We start from the raw sequence: 10,743 nt of genomic DNA, 5'->3' as shown, positions 1-10,743 counted from the left end.
TAATTAAAACTCTAATTAACATGCATGGATTTGATTAATAATATTGTATTGTTTTCCTTTATTTTCTAGGTTTTTGGTGTACAACTGGAAAAGGCAAAGACATATAATATTAATCCTGAAACGGTGCTAAAGGATGTTTATGGTCATCTAGAAAAGCTTAAGCTTCAAGGTTATTATGGTTTTGCTTCTGAAATTCAAAAGAAGATGAGAATTATAGTGAGTAACATGTTAAATTAATACATATGCTAAAGCGTAGCCTACGCTTTTTAAATAACATTTTTAATATCTTTTTTTAATTTGACATTATATATATATCTATATATATATATATATATTTCTTCTATCTCAGGTTGTTGGCCGGGATGCTATTGTAAACTGGATTTTGGGAGTTATCTGTGATCTTAAATTGCCAGAGTCACCCTCCATTGCTCCGGTACCACTACGGTACCACTACAATGGAATCGGTGCTTCGTTTGGATGGGTGGGGCATTTATTAATTTCTGATCGTCAATCAAAACATATATAAATGAACTTGAAATGATTTACAGCGGTTTTGGCATCCGTTTTAAGATGATAAAATCATTTACAATTGAGTCTAGTCTAATAATATGTCGTTCTTGTACGTAGCATATTAGATCTACTTCATTATTGTAGTATTTTTATTTTGAGTTGATACGAGATAGGCCCTTGTAAGTCTTATATCCTAGACATAAACTCATCTATTTTTAAACTATATACTATGAAAAACCCAAATTTGAATATAAGTTAATAGTTGTCCTAATATTACAAAATATTTTGAAATTTAAAATAATTAATGTGTGGGTAGTCAAATTTGTAATAAATTCCAAATTTAGGAGTAAAGAAATGAACATAATAAATTGAGGAAACCAGCATTTAATACAGCCGTGTATAATAGGGTGAACTCTAATTAAGGGTACTTTTGGAATATAAAAAGTACAATAAATAAGATTTTAAGCTTAATTAGGTAACTTACTGAGTTGAATTCTAATTGTCGAATTTTACTTACAATAAATTGAGTTTTCTTCATAGGAAAATAAGACAAAGAGTTGTAAGTAAGAAAACATTAATTTAAGGAGGGAAATCCACATTTACTATTTTATTTTCTTCCGTTTTCATGAAATTTGTACCATCCCCGTACGTCTTTGTTTTTCATTGATTTTCATTGATTCTGCCGTTACTAGGTTGGCAGGCAATTGATGCATCTCTCTATTTAATTTATGCATGTTGCCTGCTTGACTATTTTCAGAAGGACATCTCGAATATATCACCGCTGCAATCGTTTCTTGTTGACGTAGCATTGGCAAAACCGCTGAGAACTGACAGGTATTCGATCGAGATTTCGTATGACTAACTCTTGAATGGATGTTCATATTATTTCTTTTTAGTTTACATTGAAGTTAACTTCTAATAGTAATCTTATTTATTCTTTTATTGGATTTTCAGCTGGCATTGTCTCATTAGGATGAAACGCACTCAATCTTCTACAGGACGACCATATGCTTCTTTTATGGACCCATTACCACATTGTTTGCATGAGGTTGGAGATGTGGAAAAAGCGGTAAGACTTGCTCCTTAATATTTTTTTTCTTTCTTTCTTTCATAATCTCCAATCTCCGTTCTCAATGGACCTATCACTTCACTTTTATGATATATATATATATATTCTATATTATCAAACGAATGAAAGCCTTCAGTACTGAATTAGTAGTGTCTTCATTCATTCTTATCTCTCCTTCCTTATTACCACTTCTTATCTTAAGATAATATTAATTCCTCAATTCTTATATATTTCTTAGGATAATCCAACATTTTACGGACGATTTTGTTACTACTTCATCTTGAGAGGTAAAGAATTTCATCCTTGTTTAAACTCTAATTTCTTTTCTTTGTTATGTGCCCAAATTCATTCGAAATTTTTTTATACTCCTGTTATTTTCGACACACTATAGAACGTTGGATTTTAGAACTTTGGATGGCTCAGATTGCATCTCACTTACATTTAATTTTATAAACATGACTCAAAGTTTCATTCAAAGCTTTCTTAATTTTCTAACAATTTCTATTGTTTTTATTCATATTTTCATAAATATCGATATTTTCGTCGGAATTTCTACATTTGGGGACTGCTAATATTTCCGGAATCACCGACATTTAAGGCCTTACTTATTCTATGAGGTATTTATTGGCAGAGCTTCATGCTTCCATCCAAGCTAAATTATTCATCATGTTGTTATAAATAACCCTGTATGCATATGAAATTACTAATTATTGGTATCCAATCCTGGTAATTTGATATTAAATTATATAGGCTTATTTTCACAAAGAGCCTTTGTGGTTCACGAAATTATCATCTTTGGTCTTTAAGTTTTTTGTGACAAAGTTAATGCTTAAAGTTACTCTGGGTACATTAAATTGATTCATACCGTGAGATTTTGTCAAGTATTCTGTTAAACTGATGATGTAGAACTCAAATGTGCAATAATAATGTGGAAATTAAATAATACATATGTGTTTTAAAAATTTAAAATTGAAAGGATTAGGAAAAAAGATGAAAAAGTAAGAAAAAAAAAATATAGGTATTTGGGTGCAGGGCCTAGGTTGTGGGTCTGGGGTGGGGTGGGGTGGGCCGGGGGATGGTGTGGGTTATGGGGTGTGGCTGAGTTGGGGAACATGGTGGCCAGGGTGGTTGCTTTTGGTTCTGTTGGGGTTGGGTCGTGCGGGGTCTGTGGATGGTTGGGGGGATGATCAGGGTGGGGGTAGAAAGGGAGAGAAAGGGAGAGAAAGGGAGAGAAGGAAAAAGAAAGAGAACTTGCAATGTGGAGATTTTGATTGTACATATTTGTTTCCATTACAGTGAATTAAGATTGCATATATGGACTTAACCAAGTTTGTTATAGTGGATGTGCTCCCCACTATGCACTTGAGTTCGAGTCCCTTCCATGTAGTTTAGATTAAATTAAAGTAGAATATCGTTTTATAAATAAATAAAAATCCTCTATATAAAAGATTTCATGAAAAATCAGAGAGAGAGAGAGAGAGAGAGAGAGAGAGAGAGAAGTTAAACATTTTCAAAACAATTTTTTGGTTTAGATCCACATGGCATGCTATTATTGGAGACATGACTCCACATACATGCCATATCATCAATTTAACAGAATTTTTTTTTACAAAATCTCACAGTAGAGACTAATTTTATGCAGGATAATTTCTAAAGTATCAAATGTGATAATTTCGTAAACAACATTTATGAAAATAAGCCAATTACATATTCTTCTTTTAGTATTTTATACTTTTGTTTTCCCTAACAGATACAGACCAATCATAAAGGTTTTGAATCATCTTGGTCATTGGGAAATTTACAATCACCTTCCTGTAAAGTACGTAATGATCATGGAACTCAACTTCTTTTATTGCTCTCTCCCTCATAGATGGTATCATTTTTTCTGTTGTGTGCTTTTATTTCTTTAAAATGTTTGATGAAAACCTTGCTTGCACTCACTCTCACATCTCACTATTTGTTGTATGATTAAATGGAAAGGAAAAAAAAAATGGCACTTTCATTTTGGCACATCTTTCAGTAATTTTTTCTCTCTTTAACCCTAGTTTGATAACTAATTTTTCATAAAAACTTGATTCTGTTAGTGTCAAATGCACCGAAGGGGCAATCCTCTCTGTACATGGGGAAGTTATGTTGTTATCAAGTCATAATTTCTGATTCTTTGTTTTTGTTTTTTATATAAGCAAAGCGATAATATGAAGGTGCCATAAAAATTTGAACCTAAGACCTCCACTAGTATGCAAGTTAAACTTCTTTTTTTCCCCCTTTGTACAAGTGACATTGATGTTTTTCATATTTCTAGCAGGAAAAAAGAAGAAGAGTTATGACCATCAATTTTGATTACTTTTTTTGAGTACAAGCTATTGGGGAGGAGATTTATAAGTAGAGAGATTCACTATTATATCCAATATAGAAGCCCAAATTATAAAAAAAAAATCTTATATAAAATGGACTTTAGAAACATACCCAAAGCTCATTTACAACATAACAAAAAGGTTTACTTCTTTTAAATTACAAAATTACCGTTCATTTCTTAACACAAACCCAACCCCAAAACCTCATTAAAGAACCCAAAACACTCAATAGGGCATCAAAGTAATTTAATAATCAAAATTAAATTCAATAGAGCCAGCTGTCATTTTTTGGGTTTATTTTATAGAAATTAAATGGTATAGGATTTATCTATATTATTAGTGCTAAAAATTGGTATATATGACTAAATATTTATTATAAGTATTCATTGAGTGCCTGATAATTTTGAACTTTGCCCATACAGATAGAAATGAAAGAGCAAAAGCACCTGAGTTATACCCTTCACTGGCTATGTTTTGATTACTTTATATTTATATATATATATATATATATATTATTTATTTATCATTCACACACACATGCACAGGCGCATAATATTTATCATTCACACACACATGCACAGGCGCAGACTTATGCGTACTCTAATTTTATGTCTCCTTGGTATACATGTACAGCATCAATTCAATTTGTTTTCTTAACTTGCCTATCTTTGATCCAAGTGGAAATCGTGAGATGACAAAAAATACGATGGAAGATGGAAAAGTGAGGTTCATTTTTCTTCCTCTACATGTGTTTTTGTTTTCGCGAGATATGCATGCATTGGTTAATCTTTCTATGATTGGCATTTGCAATCAGGTTTAAGGTTATTTATACTATATTTATTCATCATATCACCTTTTATATTTATTTTTTCTGTTGGGATTGCTTTGATTTTCCTTTACAAATATTTTTTTTTTTCAAATAAGTGGATGTGGATCCCTGTAATAGAGGTGACACCATCAGTGTATGTGGGACCTATCGTATTAAAGAGGTTGTCAGCAATGTAATTAGTAAATGTGATCCAAATAACACCCTTCATTTGAAGATTACATTGCTGATCATCTCTCTAAAAGAGGATCCACCACTGTATGAGGGATCCATCCATATTAAAGAGGTGGTAAGTAATAATGTTGTACAAATAGCAAAAACCATTACTAAAAAATTTCTATAAAAAATTTCTATGCTAAATTGAGTTAATTGCAGACACCCACGAACCCATCTTGCATAGACGATGGACGCCTCGAAGTTGTCGGTTCCAAATCTGATTTTTGGTACGGGGGCATAGACTGGCCTCTCCTTGATCAGGTCATACATCACCTTGAATTGATATTTGTTCAGATTGCAGCATCCATTTCAGAGAGAGGATTACCAAACTTATATCTAATTTTTTTTTTTTTTTTTTTTTACTTACCGCTATTTTTAATTAAGGTACGAGGAATTCGCTTCGAGTTTATAGAGGGTGCAGGAGGGGTTGTGGACTTAAGAATTGATGAAGGAATGTCGTTTGGTATCCGTATTGAGGACTTGGTTGAGATTGAAATCTCTTACCACGGTCAAGTCAACATTCTCGCCCTTCCAGATTGCGCAGCAAAAAGTATCCATCATTCCACACAATCCAGTGTTTCCCAAGCTAACGCTAAGGATTAGTCTGAAAGACGTAAGAAATTTAATGCAACAGCAGCAAGTCTAGGGTTGAGTTTGCTTGATTGATTGATGTCGCTGCTTTAACTCATCAGTTTGAGATTATTCAGTTTTTAGCGCACACTTTCAAAATCCCCTGTGATTGTAAATATTACACTGAAGCAAGCACTTCCTATCGTACAACTAGCTCTTATATATCTTTCTTTATATTTTAGTTTCTCCAAATCTCCTTGAAGTTGTGGATGTGAAGAAACAGACTAGTGAAGTATTTACATTGTGTTGTGACTTTGGCATATATGATATATCCTGCCAAGCTTAGCCAAGCAGAGCACAACATGAATATATTTTATTTATTTATTTTACACCTCATTCATGCTCATGTCACATATATGATATATCATGCCGGTATTTGATACAAGACGATACAGGCTCAATATGATGCAATTGTGCCCGAACACTATTAAGATGAACACAGCATGCGCAGGACTTTGTCATATCCTGCCAAGCAGAGCACAACATGATTTATTCTACCCCTGTTCATGCTTATTTCACATTGATGAGGTACTGTAGGAGGAAAAATTGTAAAGCTTTTTCAGATATCTTAGGAGAATTTAGAGCACTTGAACAAATGAAAATGACAATAAACACAGGTGACAAACAACGATGAGCAAAGGCAATAGAATAGCCATTATGAACTGATGGACAAAGTATAAAAACATGACAGTATGGAAGGCCCAAGTCGAAAACGAGTTATTTAACAAACAAAGAAAACAAGAGGGCCTTTGTTATCTAGCAAGTGTTTGTTGTGGAGCTGGAAGGCTATACAAGGATTTCAGCCGCCTGCTAATGAGCTTACTGTTATGCATAGCCAGTTGAAGTTCCAAATCATCTGACCACCATTGCTCTAATCCGTGAGCCTCCGAAAACTTCTGGTTTCCCTTTGACATCACAAACAGCTTTGCTGATACTTGACCATTTGTTGGACGCACATTCTCCTTGTCACAGCATTGTTTACTTCAGCTCCATCATGCTTAGTATAAGAACAGCAGATGTAGTCATTCTTATTTACATAAAAATGGGGAACCCATTTTCTCAAGGATTCTTCAAACCTGAAAAATTTGGCATCCAATTGTTCAATCCAAAACCAGAAGTCCTATCTCCCTCTGCTCTGCTGATCCGAGCTCCACTTCTCAAAGGGAGCATTGACTTCAATCTCTTCCAAGCAAATCCTGCTTTCTCTCCAATGATCATTGCTAGTGAAGCAGAAGGCGGATTGAACAAATGAGTTTCCACATACATCCCTTCTTTTGCTAATGTGCTTTTCTCACTTGGAGAGCAAATCCAGCCCCCAATGAATGTCCCGCAATACATACATTAGTGCTTCCATACCTTTCAGCAACTGATTTCAGAGCCTCCATAGCTGCTTTGAACTTAACAGAACCCTTTGAGCTCTCCCAAGCAAGAAAACGAAGGTCGTCTTCAATATCCCTTCGCATAGTTGGGCCTTTGAGCAATGTTCCTAGAACTGCCTTTGGTGCACCGCTTGGTCTGATGAGTACAAAGTCCGCAAGCGCTGCAGATCGATCCCATTCCAAAATTGCCCCAAATATGGATCCATCTCTTTCATCAATTAAGGTTTTGGATAGTTTATACTTAAAGGGTATCCACCACTTAGAAGCTAGAGCATTTGCATCATCTCTATTCTCTTGTCTGTTGAGTTCAAGAAAATATATTGCTTGTATGAAGCAGGCGATTACGGTTGGTTTGTAATTCCCGTCCTTCCTGTATGAAAAGAAATCTAGTCATTTACCAAATTAGTGGCAAATGTTTTTTCATCCCCTACTACATGAGAGTTGTGTCATGAAATATGATGGAGACAAGCACAAGTATACCCACCAATTCTCCTAATAAATTTGAAACAAAGCAGCATTTGATTTTAGAAATGTCAAAAGCATTCTTTGTACATTTTTGTCTTTGTAAATTATGCTCAATTAATTCTAGAAAACATGGCATGATGCCAAAACAACCAAACAAACACAATCAAAATGAAGCCTCCAACCAACCAATACAAACTTAAAAGGAATTGACATTTTGAAGATTCAGCATTTTGTGGTAGAGCACATGTTCCAAATTGGCAGTGGAATTCCTCTTCTTTATATTGGTAGCAACTTGAAGCCTATAGCCCCAAAAACAAAATATTAACTTAAAAAAACAAACGAATCTATTCGAAATACAGCTAAGTTATGAAATGAGAGATGGGTCGTTCGTGCTTTCCAAGGATGGGTTACCCTCCCTTTTGGTGTGTGCGCTATCCAAGGATGGGTTACCCTGTCCTCATGTCCCTGAGAGCATCCACAGTTGGGGGGAAAAGAGGAGGGGGGTGGTGGGGTGGGTTGTATTTTCGGGGTTGTAAAAGCCACTTTCACATCCTCTTTATACTTCCGGGGGGTGTAAATACGTTTTTTGCTCCAATGGGAAACAATGTAAATCTAAAAATGCATATTCAATTTGTTTCTGATAATTCATTTTTTTGTGTGTGTGCGTGTGTGTGTGTGTGTGTGTGTTTTTTTTTTTTTTTTTTTTTTTTTTGTGTTTTAATTTTTTAAAATTAATTTGGTGTGTTAGATTTATTTTATTTTTCCAAATAAATGGGCCTTAAAAAAAATAAATTTGGAGAACATATGATTTTACCTACAAATTAAATTCGGGGTTGTAAAAGCCACTTTCACATCCTCTTTATACCTCCGGGGGGTGTAAATACGTTTTTTGCTCCAATGGAAAACGATGTAAATCCAAAAATGCATATTCAATTTGTTTGTGATAATTCATTTTTGTGTATGTGTGTGTGTGTGTGTGTTTTAACTTTTTAAAATTAATTTTGTGTGTGTTAGATTTATTTTATATTTCCAAATAAATGGACCTAAAAAAAATTAAATTTGGAGAACATATGATTTTACCTACAAATTAACATAAAAATATCTATGTAGAAATTTATAATTTATTTTAAACATTTTAAGGTATTTTTTTCTAATATTTCAGACCATTGGAAGTGCAATTGAATTGCATGAAATCTGGACCTTCCATTTTGAATTCCAATCCTTCTCTTTCCCTTTTTCTCTTATGGGTCCCGCCTGTAAAGGATGTAAGAGCATCCATAGTGGGTAGGGATGGCAATAATACCCGTCGGGTCGGGTCCCCGGCCCTAACGGGGGGAGTTTTCGGGGGGAAATCGGGGCCGGGTACGGGGATCCCCGAATTTGCAAAATCCCCGACCGGGGATGGGCCGGGGATGGGATTGTCATCCCCATCCCCGAACCCGGCCCGATAAGTAATATATTTATTTATAATTAATATATATATATATATTAATATAATATAATAAACAAAATTAACCTAAAGAGTCGCTATCTGTCTGTCGCTCCTTATTCCTTCCTCCTACACGGCTGCTATCTTCTCAAATTCTATGAGCAAGTGACTGCAATTCAAATTTCGACTGCACATCAAGTTTACTGTCAGCAATAAGGTTCTCTCTCTTTGACAAAAGCTGTTTTGATTTGATAATTTTATATTGTTTTACAGCTTTAACACCACAAAAGCTGTTTTGATTTGATAATTTTATATTGTTTTAGTTTATATTCTTTAGATTTTTTGCGGGCCAAACTCTCTGTGAATAAGTCAGGAATGCTAGAGTTTATATATTCCTACATGCACGGCATATTGTTTTAGTTTATATTCTTCAGCAGGTGCAGTTGCTGGTCTCATGGTTCTAGTGGTCATTCTTTACTGCTTAGGAATAAAGTTATCATCCTAGAGATATATCTTCTTCTGGAAGAATCAAAGCCAAGATCATCAAACTGTTGAGGCCTTTCTCATGAACTATAAGCCACTTCAAGTTATAAGGTATAAGCTATTTGGAGGTCCAGAAAGCGACCAACTCCTTCAAAGAAAAAATAGGACAAGGGGGTTACGGTAGTGTGTACAAAGGCAAATCAAATGACGGCTGTCTTGTAGCGGTGAAGGGGTTTAGGACAATAGACAATAGTTGAAACAAAGTGATTGTTGTTTCGACTGCAAGGCCTATGCATGTTTTGATTTGATAAAAGCTATTCTTTGTCTGATATGCATGCTTTGTTCTAATAAAAGCTATACCTTTTTTTTTTATATGCATTCTTTATTCTTTTCCTTTTGAGAATATATTTTTTGTCATGACTAATTCTTTTCTTGTTGTTTGATATTTTACCTTCCAATTGATGTATCAGTCTTTATAATTTTTTTTTTCCTAGATGAGTGACGACAATGAAGAGACTCAAGTTCCTGAAACCCAAATTGAGGAGGATAACAACCCTACACCAAATGAAAATGATAGCAATCCTGCAGTAACTGAAAATAACGACACAGAAGCCACAATTTCAACTCAAGCTGCTATGAATAAAAGGAAAGGTAGATCTCCTGCTTGGGAACATTTTGAAAAGAAAGAAATTTGAGGTCAAATAAAAGCTGTGTGCATTCATTGTAAGAATATCTTAGGCGCAAGTAGCAAGAATGGGACTAGACATTTACTTGATCATGTAAAGTCTTGTCTTTATAAAAGACAAAGAACCATAGATCAATCAATGTTGAATCCTACAAAGTTGAGTGATGGGAGTGTCAAACTTGGCACTTATAATTTTGACCACGACCATGCCAGGAAGGCACTTGCAAATATGATTATTCTTCATGAGTATCCATTATCCATGGTTGATCATATTGGATTCAAGATGTATTCCAATGCTTTGCAACCATTATTTAAGGTGTGTTCTCGAAACACAATCAAGAAGGACATATTTAAGGTTTTTGAAGTTGAGAGGGAGAAAACAATGAAGTTGTTGGACACCAACAGAAGTAGAATTGCCATTACAACGGATATGTGGACATCGAATAATCAAAAGAGAGGATTCATGACTATCACATCACATTTCATTGATGATGCATGGAATTTACAAAGCCGACTAATAAGGTAAAAGTAATATACTTTTCTTATTTGAATTATTAATCCTATTTTTTTTTTTTAAATAATTAGATTGTGACTTATTTGGGTTTTACTATAGGTTTATATATGTTCCATGTCCACACACGGCGGAGGTACTTGCTGATGCTTTATTGGAATGCATGTTCGAATGGAATCTTGACCG

General features: G+C 34.4%; 1 protein-coding gene and 1 pseudogene across 1 annotated transcript in view; one reads left to right on the top strand and one right to left on the bottom strand.

The window, feature by feature from the left end:
- Positions 1-5,929, top strand: part of LOC117636974 (diacylglycerol kinase 6-like) — a 16,692-nt gene extending 10,763 nt beyond the window's left edge. The window contains exons 2-7 of the mRNA XM_034371699.1: positions 70-216; positions 350-481; positions 1,268-1,344; positions 1,465-1,579; positions 5,135-5,236; positions 5,360-5,929. Coding sequence (XP_034227590.1) covers positions 70-216; positions 350-481; positions 1,268-1,344; positions 1,465-1,579; positions 5,135-5,236; positions 5,360-5,578 — 792 coding nt within the window. The 3' untranslated portion in view covers positions 5,579-5,929. The remainder of the gene's footprint in view (positions 1-69; positions 217-349; positions 482-1,267; positions 1,345-1,464; positions 1,580-5,134; positions 5,237-5,359) is intronic.
- Positions 5,930-6,357: 428 nt separating this feature from the next.
- LOC117636972 lies at positions 6,358-7,910 on the bottom strand (annotated as a pseudogene).
- Positions 7,911-10,743: the final 2,833 nt, after the last annotated feature.

The sequence above is a fragment of the Prunus dulcis genome, chromosome 8, assembly GCF_902201215.1.
Source record: "Prunus dulcis chromosome 8, ALMONDv2, whole genome shotgun sequence".
Lineage (NCBI taxonomy): Eukaryota > Viridiplantae > Streptophyta > Magnoliopsida > Rosales > Rosaceae > Prunus > Prunus dulcis.
This window is presented reverse-complemented; position numbering and strand designations above follow the sequence as displayed.